This window comes from Enhydra lutris, unplaced genomic scaffold (assembly GCF_002288905.1).
Source record: "Enhydra lutris kenyoni isolate GAN:26980312 unplaced genomic scaffold, ASM228890v2 scaffoldscaffold32, whole genome shotgun sequence".
Lineage (NCBI taxonomy): Eukaryota > Metazoa > Chordata > Mammalia > Carnivora > Mustelidae > Enhydra > Enhydra lutris.
In genome coordinates, this window is record NW_019154116.1 from 15890456 (window position 1) to 15915031 (window position 24576).

Here is a 24576-nt window from a genome sequence, read left to right on the forward strand (position 1 = left end):
GCCATAAAGATTTCTTCAGGAAAGACATAGATTTCAGGTAGCTCATGCTACAATCGTATTGCTTAGATGATGCATCCCCCAATATAATATTGCCTCATTTTTAATGTTCCAAATTGTTTGCCTGTGATCCCCACATTTAAAGGACAATGCAGTTAAATATAAAGCCCTTGATTCACATTTATTTTGCTTGTATCTGCTACATATTGTTCCACGCATGCCTAAAAGGAATTTCCCATGCAAAGTTTTCTCTGACACTTCTTCATCTTTGAAAAATTGGCCCTCTTCTCTGTGAGCTCATAACAATTTAAGTAAACCTATACCATGGACATTTGACATCTTGTATTATAATAATGTTTCACATCTACTCAGTTTTCTCTAAGAGAAAGAATATTATCTAATTCATCTTCATATTTCAGGTATCTGGCGTAATTCCTAGTACATGGCGGATGATTAATAGCTCTTCCTCAATCTCAAACATAGCTATATTTAGAGTAGAGAAAGGTGCTACTGCATGGTTTATATTTGAAGATTGAAAAATTTTTATATTATTTCTAAAAGACGGACAGCTGACACCTATGTGTGACCTAAACAATTAACATATACTAACATTTAATTATCACACTTCTGCGATTTATAATTGCTTCCCATTTACAGATGAGAAAATCGAGGCATGGAAAAGTTAAACTTTTCCAGGAGCAACAACCAGTAAGTGGTGTGCGTGGGATTTGACCTCAGGCAGTGGGACTCTTATTTGCTGTGTCCTGAAGCACTATGCTGTATACACTGCCTGAAATCTTTAGTACATAAACAGTGTAATATAACATTCCAATTTGGTGACTCAAGATGAACAGATTTTTAGTGTAATATAACGTCCTCACCATTAAAAAATGCATTTACACATCTTTTCAAGTATTTGCTAGAACACTGAAAATGAATTGATAACTTCATTAACTATAATTTCATTAATTCTGGCTACCAGAACTCGGAGTGCCTTTATAATTTCCTTAATTCACAGACTCACAGAGTTAAGAAACTTAAATGCTTTTCACACAAAATCCTCTCTCTCTTCAGTCCCTGGTCGAAGGGCTTATTCTGGTATAATTTTAACTTCCCCAGCCACTGGGGCTTCTCTTACTTTTCCTTAATTACTGCTGAATACCCTAATGCAGTTCACTGTCAATGAGTTGACGCCAATTTTCATTTTAAATTTTAGTTTCTTAATTTCATCCTATTACTCCTAGTAATTACTTTTACATATCATTGCTCTCTCTAACTTATAAAATAATACTTTTTCCCTCTTTAATATTGACACATTTCACATTACTGTAGATAGTTATCATTCCCATCAATCATTTTCCAGCCAGCTCTACATATTTGGGACTTTTTAATTGTTTCTCATTAATCACTTCTATTCTTCATTAAATGGCTCTGGTATATTCTTCCACTGGACTGATATAACCAACAGAAGTAGAAAGATACTGAAAACAGCGTTCAGCCAAGTTGCTCTATGAATCCATTCTTCTGGGAGTTCAAGAAGGTCCTAAAATTATCTTAATTATCTTTTTCATTTTTTCTTTCTCTTTCTTTTTTTTTTTTTTTTTGTAATTAGAGACTCCTTAGGACCCCACCTTGGTCCAGTTTCTATATTCCACTCTCATCTAGGTTTTATAATGCAAGCATGGGTGGATAATAATGGAATTGATAGCAATAATTTAATAGATGCAAATGTAACTTCAATCGTGCCACAAAATGGTTAAATTCTAGAATAGTAACTGATATTATTATTAATTTTTGCTTTCTGAAAAAAATGTCTTTTAAATGATAACTCTGCAAAAAAAAAAAAAAAAAAAAGGAAAATGGCATGGATTTGAATGTTTCTTCAATTAGACTTTCTTATTATGTCATGGTTGGTGGTCCTTGTCAGAGATGTTTCCTGGATGGAAGATGTTCTGTGGAAACTAGAATACACGTATAAGCTTTCTTGTTATAACTTTCTGTGTGCAGAAGAGTATAATGTTCATTCAATGTGTATAATTCCAAGGACATTTATATAAATCAATATTAAATGTTTCCTTACTATCATTTGAAGACTTGACAAATAAATGGGACATTTTTATCTCAAATAACAAATATGCATATATATTATAATATATAAAGTACATTTATATATTATTTATATGTATCTTTTATACAAGCATATATGTGTGTGTGTTTCCATATGTCCACACATATGAAAACTTACTAATAGTCTATGGATGTGAATAGCTTAACTCATCAGGATGTATCAAAAGATTACCAAATTCCATTTAATGTAGTAAATTATATTATAGATATATATATGTAAAAATCAGCCAATTAACATCCAAAGTAGTTTCAACTGATATCTATCACTTCATGGTCATGGCTATATATGAGTAGGAAGAACAAAAGTTGCCCCAAAGCAGTCCTCTGTCCTACCGTACAAATACGGTAATAGATTTCACTGAATTGAAATGTGGACTCCTCTCTTTAGCAACTGGTTGACCAGGAGAATTTCTTTCCAGTTGTTAGATGCTTATAAATATAAAAATAGCAGCTTGGACAAATTTTTTGATAATAAAATCCCTAATCAATGTTCAATTTTTATAAATAGTTCATTAGAATTGGAAACCTATTTCTTTTCATTTTTTTTTTTTAAAGACTTTCTTTTCTTGATTTTACTGGGGGTGAGTGCAGGGGGGAGGGATAGAGGCAGAGAAAGGCTTATGTAGGCTCTGAGCTGAGTATGGAGCTCCAACTTCGGGTTCAATTCCAGGACCCCAAGGTCATGACCTGAGCCAAAATGAAGTAAGATGCTTAACCGACTGCAGCCCCCAGGTGCCCTAGAAATGTCTTTCTTCTTAAAATAAAGTGTGTTCATGTTTGTCTTTGTGGGGATTTGTAATAGATTGGGATGTCTTATTCATTGCACTTTGTGACTCAGAGCCCCAAAACTTTACAATCCAAAGGCCAGAATAATCTGATTCTTATGTTATCAGCCAATGCAAAGGTATACTAAAGAAAAATTCAATAAACAGAATCCACTAAACAACCAAAAATGTGGTTATTTGGAAAAGATCTAGTATGGTTATAATTGAACATATTTCATATTTTTTCCTCCTAGCATTAACTTAAACTTTACAAAAATACTGTAACCTTTTATGTTTATCTATGATCTATTTCAAATCATTTTTAAAATAAAATGATAGCAATCTTATTACACACTGAATAGTATGAAGCTTAAAAAATACAAAGTTTTCAGTTGCAAAATGTTTCACAAGCATTGGTCGCAGACATGCACTTATAGCCTACGTAGATATACATCCATGGTAATTATCAGTGCATTCACAGTGAATTAATTAGAATAAGGTCTTCCTACTTTATGAGATTTAGCAGAGTTAAGAGGGATCTAGAATTATTACATTTTCCATAGCGAGAAGTTAGTGAAATGCCTACACTGATAGGTAAAATAGAAAAGATAATCCAGAGAGAGATATCTGTGACTGATATATACCAGCAAATGTTGAACTATAAAGACAATATTAAACTTTAACTTTGAAAAAAAAAATCTTTTAGAGAAGAAGGAAAGAGAAGTAGATTACCAAAAACATGAGTGACAACATGCATATACGATATAATATACACAGAGTACTTTTTTTGCATTCTTATAGGGAATTGGATATCATTAAATAAAGGACACAATAATAACTACATGGAGTGGTCTGAAAAGTGTAACTAAAACTTGGTGCAAATAGAAGAGAAAAGGAAGACAAGGACAAAAGTAGAAATTGAGGTATTATTGTAATTTTTTGGCAGACAAAATTTAGATCACAACTTTCACCTTATTTTATCCATGTTTTTAGTAATCTCCTTGTTAAAGTGCTTAAATAAGAAAACAGCAGGGGTGCCTGGGTGGCTCAGTGGATTAAAACCTCTGCTTTCAGCTCAGTCATGATCCCAGGGTCCTGGGATTGAGCCCCATACCAGGCTCTCTGCTCAGCGGGGAGCCTGCTTCCCCCTCCCTCTCTGCCTGCCTCTCTGCCCATTTATGACCTCTTCCTGTCAAATAAATAAATAAAATCTTAAAAAAAAAAAAAAAGAAAGAAAACAGCAGGTTCAAAGACCTGAAATTACGCCACAGATCTTTCAATGGCAGGACCAAACTTTGTATTTCCTTTGACAGTAGAGATCATATTTTCCACCACTCTTCATTGACTTGAAGACCAAGTTTAAATATGTTCGCTTAAAATAACAGACACTGTCTACGTATTTAAATACATCTGAAGAAAGAAAATGATATTACAGGTGGTATTTGCTGAAAGTCAGGAGAGTCCATAGGGTTGGATCCATCCTTGAATTAAAAAAGAAATTGGAACAAGCGCTATAAGAGTGCAAGCTGATACGGAGTCCACAGGAAGAGAGCCTGTGAGCGGCTGCTAAGAAGCCTGTATCCCTAGCTACGGGGTTTCTGCCAGAGCAGAGTGCATCAACTTGCATTCGCCCTTTTCTTTTCCCCTTTCCAACCCAGTCAGGCTCCATTAAACAATGAATGAAAGTTATCAAAGTGTATTTACAACCTACCACACCATGGACCGGTGAATTCAACTTGGCAATTTTCTGATAAAGGAATGATATGGACAGGAATGGGCAGAGGCTCCTGCGAGCAGATTTAGAAAGCAGTACTGATTTCGATCTTTGGGAAGATTAGCCGTTCTGCCTTGCTGGCTAAGGTGAGCTGCCTTAGAGGATTAAATAAGGGACAGATTTTAAAGGACTGTTTGATCTATTTCCTGCCATCTGAATGAGTATCTTTTTTTATTTTATTTTTTTAAGATTTTACTTATTTGAGATAGAGTGAGAGGGAGAGCAAGAGAGAAAGCAAGAGCTGGGGAGGGGAGAAGGCAGAGGCAGAGGAAGCAGCAGACTCCCCACTTAGCAGGGGGCCCGAGGTGGGGCTTGGTAGGGCTTGATCCCAGAACCCTGGGACCATGACCTGAGCCAAAGTCATGACTTCGGCTCAAGTCATGATCTCAGGGCCCTGGAATCAAGCCCCGCATCGGGCGGGCTCTCTGCTCAGCAGGGAGCCTACTTCCCCCTCTCTCTCTGCCTGACTTTCTGCCTACTTGTGATCTCTCTCTCTCTGTGTCAAATAAATAAATAAAATATTTTTAAAAATGCATGGAAAAACAGTGAAGGAAAATTTGAACTCATTAATTGTGGAGGTTATTTTGAATACATTCTCACTACTATTTACACAATTGAAACAAATTTCATCTTGAAAATAACTATTTTATGTTAATTAGATGTAGGTGCATGCATATGCACACAAACCATTTTACTTTTGTTTTTCACAAACACCGTCAAATTAATTGAGACCATGTAGGGTGGTAAAATTCCCATTATTCTTAATTCCATGATATATATGGGGATGCATTTCAGATCCCTTATGTAATTAAACCATCCATCACCCTCACTTTTTGCAAACATGTTGTAACTTTCCACTTTACAAAGACCATAGTGCTCAATAGGCAAGAACTGCTCCCCTCCCCCACCTTCTGCACACCGGCTGTATCATTGCAAGCTTATCAGCAACAATTTACTTTCCACTTCTGTTGGATTTTCTCAAGAAAGGAGGCGTATCATCATAGATTGTTTCTTTCTACCTGTGATCATGATTCTATACAGGGTCATCTTTACCCCAGTCCATCTTTTTAAATCAATTATCCTCTCGTTAGTATGCTCAGTTTCTTGTCTCTATTGACTTTTACTCATCTGCGTAGAAACACATTCAGTCTCTCAATTTACAACTATAATCCTCATTTTATCAAATTCTTACTTGTTTGGTTGTTTGTTTTTTAAAGTTTTTTTTTTTAAGATTGTATTTATTTATTTGATGGAGAGAGAGAGAGTGCATTAGCAGGGGGCAAGGCAAAAGGAGAGGGACAAGAAGACTCCCCACTGAGCGGGGAGCCCAAGTGGGGCTCAATCCCAGGACCCTGAGATGACCTGAGCCAAAGTCAGATGCTTAACTAAGTGAGCCTCCCAGATGCCCCTCTCATTTATTTGTTTTACAGGACTTCTTATTACAATCTCAGGAAAGAAAGATTAAAATGATAAAATACTTTTTAAAAGATTTTATTTACTTGACAGAGAGAGAGATCACAAGTAGGCAGAAGAGGCGGGCAGGGGGAGAGGGGGGAAGCAGGCTCCCTGTTGAGCAGAGAGCTCAATGCAGGGCTCTATCTCAGGACCCTGAGATCATGACTTGAGCCTAAGGCAGAAGCTTAACCCACTGAGCCACCCAGGCACCCCAATGATAAAGTATTTTAAGTGAAGACATCAATATTTTACATAAATTAGAGATGACTACTGTTCTATATTTAATCACTCTAAAATCTACTTTGCAGGTCCCTTTTGTAGCAACTGAAAACAAATTAATCCTTAATTTTAATCAATATAAATGATATTCATTAGAAGAATAAAATTATATACAGTTCAAATAGAAAAATATATACAAAACACACAAAAATTATGTAAATAGCTAAATGATAGATTGATAGATACATAGGTAGATAGAAGGATGGGTAGATAGATACAGGTAGATGATGGATTCACTTCAATGTCTATGATAGCACATCAGGATACAATTTCTCAGCCTGTGTTTTGAATACATTCTACAGCAGAATCATTGAGAGTATTTATTAAAAAGACCAATTCCTCAGCTCCACTTCAGTGTTTCTGAATAAAAATATATGAAGGTAAAGCCCAGAGATATGAATGTTTCTAGATTTCTAAGCTGAAATAATTCAATATTTAAGATACACTGCATTAGGAGTTATATTTAAATTCTTTGCTAATTTTCTGTGTTCCACTTCATTTTTTCAAGGACATAAACATATTGTACTCTAAAATCAAAAAGATGATAGATAGATTTAGTCCACTGACAAATTCTTAGCAATAAAAGAGTCAGGAGGAGGTTAATGGTTCTACTAGATCTGTCTTGATGAATCCATTACTGTCAAACAAAATCCTCTCCCAGTGAGTGTTAGCTAACATGACAGAGATTTTTACATTGGTTAGAAAAGTCTCTTAATGTTACTTGGATTAGTACAACATAGAATAATGGCATTAATAGAACTGGCAAGCATGATAAAGCTGTTATCTGAAAACAAGATGGCAGACACATTCACAGCATATTCCAAAATAGATCTTCCCACTATTAAAAACAATATATATTTTTTTTTCTAAGAGTGGCTCCAAAGAGGCAGACACAGTCATAATTAAAATGTAATTACATGTTAAAGAGGAAATATTTAACATTTTTAATGACCTGACAATATGGATAATTGACACCAATGTGGATCATTCATGGAAAAATGGGTGAATTACCTAAATCAGAGAAAGTATGTTCTTTTTACCTTCTTTAAAGAAAGGATCCCTTCTCTGGTCTCTTTGTCAGTGGAGATGGAGAATATCCCAATACCATCACCGTTAATGATAGAATAGGTCATGTCAGCATTTGAACCAGTGTCTGCATCGTTTGCTTTGATTTTCCCAACAGCTGAACCAACTTGAGCTGACTCAGGAACATAGAGCTGATAGTGCTCTGAAAAATATTTCATATTAAAATCACTTGATGGTAATACGGTTCACAAAAAATATTTGACAAAAAAAGACATGAATATGGTTAGACCACATATTCAAACAAACGTATTAAGTAATATATAAAATGGGTATGCTTTCAGATTTTAAATATTAGTAAATTCTGTAGTAATGGAATACTAGATTTACATAAACTTTAAAATATATATAAAATAACCTAAATAAGAAGAATTTGCAGATATCTTAATATAAAATATTTTATTAGCTCTGCATCCCTAGGCAACAGAACAAAAGACAAGGGAGATCAAATTTGCATTCTTATGTTGAGCAAATACTAAATTAGTCAAGTTCTAGTGTAATCCCCAATGCATTTCTCCACAGCATGTGAAATTAAAATATACGAATTTGAAAACCTGAAATTCAAAACCTGAAATTCAAAGTGAAAACAAAGAAAAGAATATAGCATACCTATAAATGTGATTATTATTCTGATCAATAGCTTAATTTAGTGAAATGTATAAGCCATGACAAAGAGAGATAGTAAATTTATTTATGTATTTAATTGCCATGTACTCTAGGTCAGCTTCTGGAAAGAATTTGGAGTGGTTTTATAATAAAATCATAAATAAAACAAAATTATTAAAATTAATAGAAATAATGACTAAGTTAAAGAATAAAAAAATAAATATAACTACATAGGATGATATAGTATTTGTGATTGAATTAATTTTTACCCTATATATATTAAAACACTATTGATTATGTAAATCTCATGATCTGGTATGCAAAAATATATTTTTCAATATGTTTTGATATTAAATGTTTACATTGAGCAATTTAAAATTTTTCAGGCTGTCCTGATACTAAATTTCTTCAGAGAGAGCTCATAGAACTTGCCTTATAGAAACTTGTGAAGTAGATATTAAGAAGCATAAATGGTCATTTCGTTACCAATTGTTTTATTGATAAATTAGAAATATATCTATTGAAACAACTTATTTGCTTTAGCAAATCTAAGTATCAATGTAAATAGCAGAAACCTTGAATTAAAATGCAATTGTATAAGAGTTTCAACCAAGACTAAAAGAATGGTGATTTAACATCATACATGGATATAATTAGGCTACACAGATAAGTGAATGTAGAGCTTGTATGAAAATAATTTCCCTAACCCAATATTTTGTTAGCTATGGTATGATAATATTTTTTTAAGTTAATATATCTGGTAAATGTGTGGAGTCCTCTCATTTACTTCTAAAGATACAATTGTATGTTTTAAAGTGCTACATGGGGATACCAGGGATTGATTTATATATCTGTGTTTATTCATTATTCAACAAAGAGTTTTCCCAGTTCTCCTCTATAAACATGTGAGATGCTACCTGACATTTTTTTTAGTTCAACAATCCTCACCAACTTAACATTTCCTGGGTAGACTGCCCTCTTCTGTTAAACACATGATCCCTTAATCTTAATCATGTGTTTTTATCAGGATTTGTCAATTGACACCTCTTGATATATTTAATTGACCTGTGAAGAGCATAAGGTCCCAATTTTACTGGACCCCACCTTTCTGCTCTCAGTTGATTTGTGAAAGGGTAGGCACTTGATTCACGATGATCCAAAGAGAGTACATTCCCCAAAATGTTGGTACTGGAACTAGGAAAGAACTTTGATCTCTCTTTGTTGGCAAAGCTATGAAATGTTGGAAGGGACTTTGATGAGGTCATGTTTCCAATATTCATGTTAAAGTACCTAATCTCAGGGCACAAATTCAGTAATAGAAAGAAGCCATGATTTTCAGGATCTTTGTAAATATCATAATGTTCCTAGGAAGTTATGCATAAAATAGGACACTGTTCTGTTAAAAAAAAAAAAAAAAGGAAAAAATAAATTAGACTGTATCTCTTATTTTCCAGCCCCTGAGGTAGAAAGGCTAGGATGTCAAGATCCTGGTTGCTAAGTAAGGTCTCTAAGTTACAGCTTAACTTTCCACAGTTCTATAAGCCTTCCAAAGGACCCTCAGCTAATTAAAACTGGGGTGATACACTTGCAAGCAAACGAAGTCTTAGTTCAGAGAAATAAGTAAGCAAATCACAAAATTATTACGATGGTAGTGTTACAAAGCAGGTTGTTTTTACAAAGACAGTTGCAAAAAACTGTCTAAGTTGGTCATAAAAGATCATATCCTAGATAATATTTAGATCACATCATATAAGAGGAAGCATCTCCTTGGAAGACAATCATGTTCAGGGAAAGAGCTGATGCTTATTGATACATTCTAGGAATTGCAAGTATAGTAACTCTTCCACATTCACCATGCTCCATTAGACAAATTAGAATATATTAAGATTAATATTTAAACACTTATACACTCTCCATATAATTGAGAATATGTGAACTGTAAACTGTATTCAAAATGTCTCCTAATGACTAACAAAAATAGCTGATAGGTAAGATTTATTCATAAATCAAAAGAAGTTTAGGGTATTTCATTTTAATTTCTAAGGCCTGAATAAATAGCCAAGTACCTAAAAAATGCTATAAGTTCCAGGAGAATAAATATGATGAGGCTCTTTAAGAAAATATATACTGTATATGTATATAGTATATAGTTTATATATATTTTTATGTTTACATATTTTTATATATATTTACCAAAATTTAAAAAAAAATGTATAGAAGAACGGTACATCAACATCATAAAGGCTGTAACTATAAGTTCATAGCTTAACATCATATTCATTGATGAAAAATTGAAAATCTTCCTTCTCAGATCTGGATAAAAGCAAGAATGCCTAATATTTCTACTTCTAGCCAACACAGTACTGGAAGTTTTAGCCAGAGAAGTTAGAAAGAAAAAAAAAAAATAAGAGGAATCCAATTAGAGAGGAAGAAGTAATATTTCTGTTACCAGATGACAAGATCTTATAGGTAGAAAGACCAAAGACTAACACACACACAACACACACACATTACTATTAGAATGAACAAATTCAGTAAAGTTGCAGGATACAAAATCAAAACACAAAAATCAGCTGTCTCTGTATATTAACAACAAACCATCCAAAAAAGAAATTCAGAAAACAGTCCAATTTGCAATACCATTAAAAATAATAACATACTTAAAAAGAAATTTAACCAATGAGGTGAAACGACTATGTACTAGAAAATACAAAACATTGATGAAAGAAATTAAAGGAGATATGAATAAATGGAAAGACATCTTGTTTCTAAACATTGGAAGACTTAATACTGTTAAAGGGTCCATATTACCTAAAGCGATCTACAGATCGGTGTCATGCCATTCTAATCACAATTCCATATATGTTTTTCATGGAAATAGAAAAACAGAACAAAACAAAACATCCTCAGAATACAGAAAATACAGAACTACAAAATACGGAGAATGAAGCAATTGAGAAAAAAAAAGAACAAAACTAGAAGCTTCAAATGTCCTGATTTCAAACTTTATTACAAGGCTACAGTATTTGAAACAATATGACATAGCGTAAAGATACACATAGAGCCCAATGAAACAGAATAGAGAGCCCAGAAGTAAACCCAAGCATAGAAGGCCAGCGGAACTTTGTTAAGAGTACCAACATTAAACAACAGGGAAAAACAGTTTCTTCATCAAATGGTATTGGGAAAACTAGATATGCACATGCAAAAAAAAAAAAAAAATTTGCCCTCTATATTACAGCACACACAAAACCAACTCAAAACATATCAACAATTTAAATATAAGGCTTGAAGATGTTAAATTCCTGAAAGAAAATATAGGGAAAATCTTCTTGATATTGGGTTGGCAATTATTTCTTGGCTATGATATCTAAAACTGAGGCATCAAAGAAATAATGGATGAGTGGGGCTACACCAACCTAAAAACTACTGCACAGTATAGGAGACAAGCAACAGAATGAAAAAAGTGGCCTACAGAATAGGAGAAAATACCTGTAAACCATTTATGTGATAAGGGGTTCATTTCCATGATATACAAGGAATTTCAAGTCAAAAGCAAAATTTAAAAATTTAAAATAAAAATAAAAGAAGAAGCCATTACAAAACTGGCAAAGGATTTAAGAAGACATTTCTTCAAAGAAGACATTCAAATAGCCAAAAATTATATAAGAAGATATTCAACATCATTAATTATCAGGGAAATGAAAAATAAAAACTACATGTAGAGATCACTTCACACCTGGTAGAATGACTATTATAAAACACAAAAGACAAAAAGTGTTGGTAGCATTATGGAGAAATTGGAACCCTTACACTGTTGGTGGGAAGGTAAAATGTGGTGTAACAGCTATGGAAAACAATATAGAGGTTCCTCAAAAATTAAAAACTAGAACTACTATATGATCCAGAAATTCCACTTCTGGGTACATATCCCAAAAAACTGAAATTAAAATCTCAAATAAATGTCTATATTACCATGTTCACTGTAGCATTATTCACAATGGCTGAAATATGGGAACAACTCAAGTCTCCATTAATAGATGAATCAATAAAGAGAATGAATAAAAAGCCTCTCTAATAAGATAAGAAATACAAGCAATTAGGAAAATAAAACCTGAGTGTGTGTGTGTGTGTGTGTGTAAAGGGGATATTCTAGTGAGAGAATTGTAGGATTAATAGAAGAGGAAATTAGAAATGTATATGTAACATATATATATGATTAATAGAAGAGGAAATTGGAAATCTATATCATATAATATTATATAATAATATTATGTATTATATATCATATGCATTATAACATATAAGAATAATATATATTATATTGCATATATTAATTGGATATAATATTTAAAATATAATAAAATATATATATCATATGAGTTATATATATTATATATAATATATATCATGATAAAAGGAGATTAAGTCAATGACTTTGGATGTCTCTGATAATAAAGATCACAAAGAATATCAAAAATAGACTTGCTATAAATTTAATTTAGAAGAAACCAAGAACTTTGGGACTGGGTTCCTTCTAAAGAGCCTAGTATACAACTGATGCTTAAGTGCTTTATTTTATTTATGTCTGACATAAAGACAACATTCACATGTACCTTTGCAACTTTAATCCAATAAATACCATTATGTGCCACATTTTTAATATAGCTTGATTAACCATGGGAGGAAATATATTGAATTATCCCACAATAAGAAAAGATACCAGACAGACCTTATTCTAAATACTAATTCTAACAAAAATGCAAATACCATTTATAAAGATGTATAATATATAGTATTACCTTTAAGAATTCTGAAAGCTGAGAACCAACAATCCATAAACAATTAGATATTTTCATTTTTGAATAATAATAATTACATCTGAACCTTCATTTACCTGTTATTTATCAGAATTGGCATTCTTTACCAACTTGAAGGACACTTGGGAGAAACTTTAAAGGGTATGATTCAAAATGTAAATCTTTGACTAGCAGCCTGAAGCTTTGCCATTTCTATCCATGATGTGGCTCAGTTGCATAGAAGGAGTCAGTTTACTATTCAGGAAAAAAATGCACTTTTATCTAAATAAGGTTAACAAAGGCCATAATTCCTAGAATCTTGGAATACATGGTGAATGACCTTTTGCCTTTCATATTATTTTTACTCTGTAATTACTCCCTCTAGGCGAAAAAAAAATACCCATCTTGGATAATTTATAGCACAGCCTAATCAGCACTTCTACAGTTGCCAAAATATCCCTTAGAGTACTCTGCTCAAGTTCACAAAAAGGTTATATGCTGTGTAACATTATACATTTCCAAGAGGATGAAAAAGGATTAAAAACCTCACTGCACTTTCATCCAGGCATATAGGCATATACACATATATGCTCACACACAGTGTGGGATTATATATACTAACACATGTTGTATGAAGGCGTATCTCCGTTCCATTTATGTATTAGTGGGAGACAGAAAGAGAGACAGGGAAAGAGAGATCATGTGTTCAAGTCTCAGAAACAAATTATATAATTGGATATGTAACAACATGCACAAATTTAAACCAAATTTAAACTTAATTTTTAATTATTTCTATTGAAATTAAGGACCGAGTTTTTCCCAGCTCCCTCCTTTCTCTTACGGCATTTGTGAGAGAAAATTTATCATATAGCTAGATAGATAGATTATGTTTTATATTATATATATATGTATATATATATAATAGCTACAATGTACTTACACATTTTAAAAATTTCATGTTAGATGTAATTGTAGATCTAGTTGATATAATGAAGGGGTTGATTTTAACAATACCTGTCATAGATTATGTACCAAAAAACCCAGGTCATTCCATATTTGTTTTTAAAACACAGGAATTTATTTTTCAAATTCTTTAGTAAATAAAGCAGTCATTGTATTGTTTTACATGTAGCTCTGCTTTTATAAAATATAATTATATCTAATAATTGTGTAGCCCCAGTATACTCACCTTGGTTTTATTTACACAAGCTACAAACAGGACAGCTTTGGTTGCTTTAATAGTCATCAAGTATGAAGGATATTCTATCTGAATTGTGTAGCAATAAAGAATCTCTGAAAAAAAAAATGCTTCCTGGTAAAACAAATTTTTTTTGTTGAAGACTGAGGTAATTAATGACTTGATATAAAATTGTGTGATACAAAAATGTCCCCTAAACCAACCAATGTATCCACATTTGCACTATTATATTCTGTGAGGAGATGGGAAGATAGTTCTGCAGAAGAGAAACTTCAATCAGCCCCTGACTAATGTTATTAGGTGAGCTCTTCTTTTACTCCTAACTTTAATAATTATTTTGGTCTCTATAATAAATATCACCAAGATGTATTTAATTCTGGATGGTGTTTTAATATTAAAACATGTTGAGATATTTTAATCTGAGTCCTGAATATTTTTTTTTTTTTTTAGTCATGAAAGTTTTCTTTCAAAACATTTTTTTAAGCTGGCTTTGAAGTGATATTTTTGTTTTACAGTTTTCCTTCCTTGTCCTCTCCCACATGTTTTTTTATTGCATAGAGATTTTTCTTTTTCCCTACTTTTATTATTTTTATATCAGTTTTTAATATTATTGGTTCTTTTCATACTTATTTCTTCTAACGCTGATCTTAATTAAGCATTTTCAGTTTTCTAGAGCTCTTAATTTATTTCTTGTATCTCCTTTTATACATTATCATGGAGTCTATTTTGTTTTTAATTATTTCAATTGTATTGAAATTATTTCTGTTTTTGTTCTATTAAAAATGGTAACTAGTTCTAAAAAGAAAGTTGAGTGTTTATAGTTGGTTTATTCCCAGATTTCTGTAAAGATGATCTTTTCTTTTATTGTAATAGTTTCATATGTTACTAACTTTTCTGATTCTGATGCAAAGTCTCATAAATTATATGCATAATTATTATAACTATTATTTTTTAAAGATTTTATTTATTTTAGAGAAAGAAAGAGAGAGCATGCAAATGAAGACAGGGGTAAGGGGAGGCAGAGGCAAAGAATCTCAAGCAGACTCCCAAGGTGAGCACAAAGCCACAAACAGGGCTTGATCTCATGACCCTGAGATCATGACCTGAACCAAAACATAGAGTTGAACGCTTAACTGACTAAGCCACTAGGTAGCTCCTGTAACTATTATGTTTTTAAAACACCATATGACTTGTCGTTTCCCGAGGTTTACACCTTTTGTTTAAAATAATATTTATGTAGTAATATTGATCACTTTATGTTTAATGTATTTGTTTCTTTAATCTTTCCCCCTTCTAATGCCATGAAATAATCTTGTATTTTCTTTTAAAGCATAAACAGCATATAATCTTTAACCAATTTGTAAAACTTCAGGATGTCAATTTATCTATGGTCACATTGATGGTTAATGGTACCAGTGTCTCCCATTTTCTAATATATTGTGGAAATATAACAGGCCCCAGGGTATACATGTGTGTGCTTCCTAAGTACTCTGTGAAATCCACTCTATTTGTCAAATGGATGTTGATAACTGCTCTTCTCTGCCCCATTCCAATTTTTTTCTTTAAAAGTTCATCCTTATTTATGAATTTGCAGTCACCCATTTGAAATTTGGGGTCAGCCTAGGTTTTGTCAGCTTGTTCTGTACATGTTACTTACCTCATGCTGGCATAGTTTCAGGTACTGGGAATACAGAAAAAAAAAAAAACAGACAAAAGTCCTCATTCTTACCAAGTGTACATTCTCATGAAGGAGAGAGAAAATGAGCAAGATACATGATAAAAAAATATATACTAGATGACACAATGATAATTCTAAAAATAACAGATGTAGCATGTTTATTAACTGTTTATGTGTTGATTAATCACCAAAATATCTCAGTAGCTTACAACAGCAAATATTTAATTCCACCTTGTTTTATATGAAAACTATGAGCAGATGAAGAGAAAAAAAAAAATATTTGTTTACTAAATTGTTTTCTCTTTTCTTTATCTGCCCAGAAAACCTAGTCTCTATGTTTTGTCTTTACCACATCTTTGACGATCTGAAATCCTATTTAGACATGTACTTTATAAATTTTCTGGGATTTTCAACAGACTTCCTCAAGATTTAAATTGTAAATGAAGTCCTCTTTGACTAGTTAGGCTTGTTATTTGGTATGTTGTGTTCTGGTATAAGGTCATCCCTTGATAGTATGATTATTGAAGTGTTATATAACTGAATTTCCTTATAAATGCATTATAGTGAACTCATCAAATTTTTAATGATGTCCATTTTTAAGTCTTTTGTCATAGTTACTATTCTGATGCTCTTGTGAAATGTATTTCATCTTCAAGGAGATTCGTAAGTAGGACTTTTTTTTTTTTTAATATTTATTTATTTTATTTTTTTATTTTAGAGAGAGTGTGTATGAATAGGGAGAGGGACAGAAGGAGATAATCTTAAGCAGGAATCCTTGCTGTGCATGAAGCCCAATGCAGGGTTTGATCTCAAGACCCTGAGATCATGACCTGAGCTGAAATAAATAGTCAGAAACTGAAACAACTGAGCCTCCCAAGCAACACAGATTCATGAAAAGTACTTTTAACAAATACAGGTATTTGATATCTTTAAAATCCTAAAACTAAACTGGGTAGGAACTTCCAGAATGTGCATTCAAATGGAATAAATTTGGTTACATGGGACTAAATGAATTGAGGAAAATGATTGTAGTCTTTGTGACTCTTGTTGGTTCTCTAGTATTTGCTCTTCCAAATTAAGGAAATTTTCTCCTAAAATATCTATGCTTTACAGAAATGCAGTAAAGTATTTAATTATGGGTTAATTGACGCCATTAACTTTTCTCTCTATCTGAACCCTCTGAAATTCAAAGTCTCAGGGAGTATTTCTTCTTTCACGGTAGTCATAGTCATTTGCATAAATTCAATAAAAATCTCCTCCTCATAACGGAAGCCAATTGGAAACATCGGTTGTTTTATTTTATTTATTTATTTATTTATTTGAGAGAGAGAGAGAAAGAGAGAGAGAGAGAGAGCGCATGAGAGGAGAGAGGTCAGCAGGAGAAGCAGACTCCCTGCTGAGCAGGGAGCTTGATGTGGGACTCAATCCCAGGACTCCAGGATCGTGACCTGAGCCAAAGGCAGTCACCTAACCAAGTGAGCCACCCAGGTACCCCAAAACATTGGTTGTTTTAAAAAGACTTTGACTGGGATGCCATATTTGAGGGAGACATGCATAGACTCAGATATGACCAGACAGATAGATTTAAAGAACTAAGGTTGAATTTATGGAGCCATAAAGCCCCACTGGAAATGTTGGCCTGTTTCCTTCCTTACAGAGTTCCAAGTAGCCTTGCCAGTTAAGTAGAGAATGTTACTTTTTGGCAAGTGTAGGAACCTCAGGATATTTGGGGACCTGAAGAAGAGGAATTCACCCAAGCTACAGATATTGAAGGCATGTCTGATGATAAGTATTTGACTTGGCTTCTGGCCTAGAGAGGATACTAAAAGTTCCATTGAGAATCCTTATAAAAAGCTCCAACAAAGCAGATTTTATTTTATTTTTTTTCAAAGATTTTATTTATTTATTTGACAGACAGAGATCACAAGTAGGCAGAGAGGCAGGCAGAGAGAAAGAGGAGGAAGCAGGCTCCCTGCAGAGCAGAGAGCCCGATGCAGGGCTCGATCCCAGGACCCTGGGATCATGACCTGAGCTAAAGGCAGAGGCTTTAACCCACTGAGCCACCCAGGCGCCCCACAAAGCAGATTTTAAAAGATCTATATGGTCAATCAATATTCTTGCTGGGCTTATGTAAATAATTAGCCAATTTTGTTAAAATTGGACTTGTTTCACAAAGAATTATCCTGATCTAGCTATCTCTGGAAATGAGGGTAGTTATAGAGAGAAAAATTATGTCTCAGTAACACACCTTTGTGAATCTTAAATTCTCTTTCTAATTGTCTTTGAATGCTGTTTGCCTAAACTAGATAACTTGAGGTAAATTTCAGAGAAATTGCCACAACAGCTCAGGTAAAGACAATCTTCATAATATTCATGCTTATTATTCTGTGGGTATGATAAGAGGATCCCATGGGCATATGATTACTTGAATAGCAGGAAAATGGGATGGATTCCCCCCAACAATTGTGTATAACTCAGCTATCACTGACCAATTTTGTATAGTTAGGGTGACAACATTTTTCCTTAAAAGCTGGAGTATACCCCACTTCATGGGGTTAACTATGGAATTATGAAAATAATGAATCACTTTCCTCATGACTGGATTGGATATTGCACTTAAGGATGCCCATATCCAATCTCCTCATATTTGCCAGTGATTCCTCATAATGAGAATAGTGTTAAGGCTAGATATCATGTAAAGAGGGCTTCATGATGGTTTTATCTCTTAGCCTTGTTTTGGAGGGGTTCCCAGGAGCTGCCTCTATTGATATAAAATTGCAAATAGAGGATTTATCCAAGCATACAGTGACCATCTTTAACTAAGCTTGACATGCACAAATTCAAAAGGTGGACCTCTAAAACTGAATGGTGCCTTGATAGCCTAACTACAGCTCAAGGAGGAACCTATGCTTTATTAAAACAGAGTGTTTGCTTATACTCCAGATACCACAAAAATGTGACAGGCTTACTAAAAGATACAAGTACTCAAAGTGGCACTTAAACCATCCCTCTCTTTCCTTTAATGATTAAGCTCCTGTACCAGAGGAGCGTTTTTGTCAACTACCAAAGCACTCTTATTTGGGCTTCTTTTTCTTTTTCCTCTTTTTTTTTCTTTTTTTTTTTAAGATTTATTTATCTGAGAGAGAGAGGGAGAGTGAGGAGAGAGAGAGAGCAAGCATGAGAGAGAACGAGCATGAGAAGAGGGAGAGGCAGAGGGAGAGAGAAAAGCATACCCCCTGCTGGGCAGAGGTCCCAATATGGGGCTTAATCCCCAGATCCCAGGATCATGACCTGAGCTGAAAGTAGAAGCTTAACCAACTGAGCCACCCGGGTGCCCCTCTTTTTGTTATTCTAATCTTGTTTTGCTTTTTTCTCCCATGTCTCTTTACCTGGTGCTAAGATTCCTTCAATGCCATGACTTTAAACTGACAGATGATTCTTTCTACGTAGGGAGATTCATACATGTGGTCTACTTTGGATTTAGCTGCCTCTGCCTTTTGTAACTTCTGTATGTAAGTCTCCAACTGACCTATGTTGACCCATAGATAGAGACATCTCTACACCCCTCATTCAGCAGGAAGAAATTACAGAAGATAAGACATCCCACCCTCAGCAACCTTGAAGATTTAAGGGTCAGATTTCTTGATGGGGGAATGATGTGGAGAACAAAGGCAAAAGAAATGTAGAAAAAAATTAAATTTCCTTATAAAAAGCATCCCATTGACAGATACTTGAGGCAGGCAGTGACCTTCCTCAGGGAACTTAACTGCCTTCATGTTAATACTTTGCTCCAGGCAAAAGCAACCTTAGTTTGACATTAACCTGACCTCCAGGATCCTGTAAGTCTTCCTTAACATATCAGAATCCCTTTGGAAATTTCCTTTATTGCTACTCCTGCAAGATACATGTTAGTGATCATTCTCCAAACATATGGCCCGCTGATATACATCTGAATGTCTAATGACTAAAGTTTTACTAGATAGTAGTAAATGACTTTATCTTAACAGCAGCTAGCCCTGCAAGGTCCTGGAAGCCTTGCTTGCAAATTCCTTACAGACCTAAGCCATTCCTAACCCTCACTAACTAAAAATTACAAAATCAGTCACTCCTCATAATCCCAGTGTAGCTATTTCTGCCCAAGGGTCCTGTCCTGGTGATTTAATAAAAAAACACCTTTTTTGTGTGTGTATACAAACAATACACACACACACACACACACACCAGAAGAAAAATATGATTAAACTATCACTCTGTTGGGATAGGCTCAATTCCAAGTGAATTTTCATTCCAGAATATGACCTGAAAAAGCAACCATTGGGATGAGGCAAGATCATGAAAATAGAAAGCTTCTGCTTAAACATGTCATATTCTGTAGGCCAAAGTCATTGTTAAAGCATAGAGTTAAAGCAGGGACATATTTGCTACCTATAGGAAAACATGATGAAAGAGGGGAAGGAACTAACAATTATGAACAAACAATACAATCTTTCATAGTTCATCCTCCAGTCACAAATATCTGTCCGACTCTTATAGATGAAATCCATTTATCTGCTCCCACCCCCAAATCTCTTTAAACTATGAAACCAGGCTTGAATTTCAAAATCATGGATACAGTCATATCAGAGTTTGATCCAGAGACCATTGAATTAGAAGGACAAATTATTTGCTCACCACAAATTCAACATAAAAGCAGGGATAAATAAGAACAAAATAATAAAAATAAAGGCCCTATTTGAAAGGAAAAGAATGTTAATGGCTCATGGTAATTCAGTAACTGTTCTGTGCGGTCGTTATAAGGATTTCTGTCCCTAAGGCTCTGAGGCTAACTTATTTGTAAATCCTTTAAATTTGTATTTTCGGCCCTGAAAGTCATGAAATTTTTGGTTTCTTCCTCCTCCCTTTAATGTCTGTTAGAGAAGAGACATATAGATGTGTGTGTGTGTGTGTGTGTGTGTGTGTGTGTGTTTTATTTTTTTTTCTGAGCTCATCTCTTGGTAGTGTCTTATCAAATGCAGCATATAGCAATCAACTCACACTACAGACATTCTTTCCTAAAACCTCTTCTCTTAAAGCCATGAGGTTCATTAGCTATATTTTCTACCTTCCAAATTATCCCATGAAAATGTTTACCAAAGCAGAACACAGTCATTTTCTAACATCCTATAAGGTTCACTTCATACTATTTTCTTCTTCAAACATAATTCCACATAATTTGTTGTTTTGGTGTGGTGGTGACAGAAACTTGCTTCTAGGGATATAACATAGAATGCATAATCATTTTATTAGTCAATTTCTTTTGCATTAGGAAATAAATTCCATCTCAATAATTCATAATCACAAACATTATTTCTTCTTGCATTATGTAAGAACTCTGGCTTGGTGAAGCTCTGTTGGGCTCTGGTGTGCTTATCTCCATTAAGCACCAATGCTTTCTCAGTAGACTAAAGGAGTATCTTTTTTCTAACTTATGTTCTTCTCAGACTGGAGGCCAAGAACAAGAGAAACTGAGCCAGGGTACCTGGGTGGCTCAGTTGGTTAGGCAACTGCCTTCAGCTCAGGTCATGATCCTGGAGTCGTGGGATCAAGTCCTGCATCAGGCTCCCTCCTCAGCAGGGAGTCTGCTTCTCCCTCTGACCCTCCCCCATCTCATGCTCTCTCTCTCTCACTCTCTCTCTCAAGTAAATAAATAAAATCTTAAAAACAAAATAAATAAATAAATAAATAAATAGAGCCAAAGCATTCAAGCTCATTAAGGTTTCTGCTCAGATGTGATTCAAACCATGACATTTCACATGTCATTGACCAAAGCAAATTAACTAGCTTATCCTAAATTTAATGGGAAAATATTTTCTACTTATAGGAAAGTATGTCGAAGGCAGAGAGAGAATGGATAACTGTGAACAAATAATTGAATATACCAGGGCAGTTAAGAGAGACATCAAGATGAGAAGTTAGTAAAAGTCTATTCCAAACAGAATTTTCTAGGGAAATAAGTCAAATGAGGATGAATGTTATGAATTATTGCAATAGAAAACATACATCTTAAGCACTTTTCCAAAGATGTTCTTTGAACAGTGAACTCATTATTTTTGTTTTATCATATGTTTTTATTACATCCTCATTTTAATGCAATTTAACTGGTTAAAGATTTCTAAATTTATAGTTATATCTCATCTTCTCATCAAATTTGAGGCCAAGTTTCTATTGTCATCTGTACTCCATTATTGTCAATGAGAATCCCACAGAGTGTCAAATTCCTTTCTTTTCATTTTTCAAATTCTAAACTTCACCATAACACATCTAGATGATAATATTTTTCTATCACATTTGAAATTTCTTATGATTATTTGTCTAAGGCTTAATGTCTACACTTATTCTTGAAAACCTCTAGACTAGTTTATTGCTTGTTTGTTTTCTAAGATTTTATTTATTGTCAGAGAGAGAGAGGCAGACAGAGGGAGAAGTAGGCACCCTGCTGAACAGGAGCCTAATGTGAGATTCAATCCCAGGATCCTGGGATCATGGCCTGAGCTAAAGGCAGATGCTTGACAGACTGAGCCACCCAGGTGTCCCTTTTGTTTGTTTCTTAAACACGGCCTCATCATTCTGCTGTCTTCCTCTGAAACTCCAATTATTATACATTGGAAATTGGGTGTTTTTTGTTTGTTTGTTTGCTATATATTTTAATTCTTTTTTGTTTGTTTGTTTATCTTTGGTCTCTCTGATGCATTCTGGCTAGTTTCCTCTGACTTATCTTCCAGTTTACCTACTCTGCATTCAGTTGTATCTAATCTCCTATTCCCCCAGTTTGTTTCAGATTGCAATGTCAACTCTTAATGTTATTGTCTATGTTGTGGCTTCTGTTTACTGAGAGGTAGAGTTAACCATTTTTCATTTCAGAGCAAGCCCTGGATTCATGCTGAACAACTAACTCTAGTAACATCCCTAATGAATTCCTGTAATTGTACACTTTCTCCCTTTTCTAGGGATAACAACCAATGATGTCAGGTTCTGGAACCTATATTCTGCCTTATGCTCCCTCTGGACTTTCACAACATCAGCTTGCCAATTTGCCATTTGTGCAAGTGCACCTACACCAGTACAATCACATAGAAATATAAAGCCTATTGGGGGGGGGGACTTATAATTATACCAGTAACAGAATACATGTAATTCCCTAAACTCTCATTATTCTTGGCTATGACACTTAGGATGCACAGAACTCTACAACAGAGCTCCAATAGGAAAGAAGCCTGAGTCCCATAATGTTCTCTATATTTTCAGCATCAGGGAGACTGAGAGCACAGACAGTACCTACACAAATATGGAACAGTGAAAGCTTACCAGCTGAAGAGGTGACTGTGTTAAAAAGGAGATTCTGAAGTTCATTAGATGCTGTCACTTTATACTCTAGTGCTAAGTCATATGTACTAAGCCAACCATTTTCTAAAATACAGAAATCAGTGTTTGTTTATTTATTATTTATTTATTTATTTTAAAGATTTTTATTTATTTATTTGAGACAGAGAGAGAGAATGAGAGAGAGAGAGCATGAGAGGAGAGAGGTCAGCAGGAGAAGCAGACTCTTTGCCGACCAGGGAGCCCTATGTGGGACTCGATCCTAGGACTCCAGGATCATGACCTGAGCCAAAGGCAGTTGCTTAACCAACTGAGCCACCCAGGTGCCCCAGAAATCAGTGTTCAGGTCCACCACAATTTGTCTCTTCATTCTCTAAACTTAAGTTCATTTTTTTCATTAGAAGCTAATTTTTGTCAAAGCAAAATGTTGATAATTTCTACACCTAATTTTTTTTTGTATAATTAGATAACTTTTTTAAAAAATATTTTATTTATTTATTTGACAGAGAGAGAGATCACAAGTAGACAGAGAGGCAGGTAGAGAGAGAGGGGAAAGCAGGCTCCCTGCTGAGCAGAGAGGGCTCGATCCCAGGACCCTGAGATCATGACCTGAGCAGAAGGGAGAGGCTTAACCCACTGAGCCACCCAGGCATCCCAAATTAGATAACTGTCATGGAAAAAATTAGACAATGTGGGAAGAGAATTTTTTCCCTCTAAGTGAAATGTCTTTTATATCCACCATCTACTATAGGATCTATAGCATTTTGATGCTTGGAAATATTTCAAGGTAAAATTTTCTCTTATCTGGAAAAGTTAACTATATTGAAATAATTACGATTTAAATGCCTGGATATAAGGTTGGGAATTGCTGAGATATGAGGTGGTACAATATGTAATAAATGTTTAGGTACCAAGTTATTGTAGTATATCAATAAAGTATTTTTTTTCTTTTTTAGCTTCGATGTACATGAGAAATTTCTAAGTTGTATTTTACCTTATTATCAAGTTTCAAACACATCTTTAAACAGTGCTGTAATTATCCATTTTGGTTTTAAGACTACATAATTTTGTGTGGCAGAAAGATACAGATATTATTTCATGTTTCTCTTTCTGAATGAACTATAATTTCATATGCCATCATAATGTGATCCTTTCACATAATTTCTTAGACTGTATCCAGGGACTGCTAATGATTAGATGAAGTACATTAAGAAAGGAAGACTTGGTGAGAAAGATCAATGGCATCTGATTTATTGAAGCTTTCTCCTTGTAATACACTACCCCCCAAAAGATAATATTGATTCTAATTGTTTTTTAAAAGACCTTGTTTCTTTGCTTCAGTAACTTTGCCAGATCAGTAAATAAGTCATTCCCTACAATTAGCCTTGGGTCCCAAGCTACAAAAGCTGTAATCAATTTGATAATTGTATTTATTTTGACGAATTTTTTCCTTACAT

The 24576-nt window shown here is 34.0% G+C and overlaps 1 protein-coding gene across 2 annotated transcripts in view; it reads right to left on the minus strand.

The window, feature by feature from the left end:
- Positions 1–24576, minus strand: part of LOC111153431 (cadherin-18) — a 321039-nt gene that overhangs the window by 88252 nt on the left and 208211 nt on the right. For both annotated transcript variants that reach the window (XM_022512443.1, XM_022512444.1), the window contains exon 5: positions 7437–7624. In XM_022512443.1, the coding sequence (XP_022368151.1) occupies positions 7437–7624 (188 nt within the window). The remainder of the gene's footprint in view (positions 1–7436; positions 7625–24576) is intronic.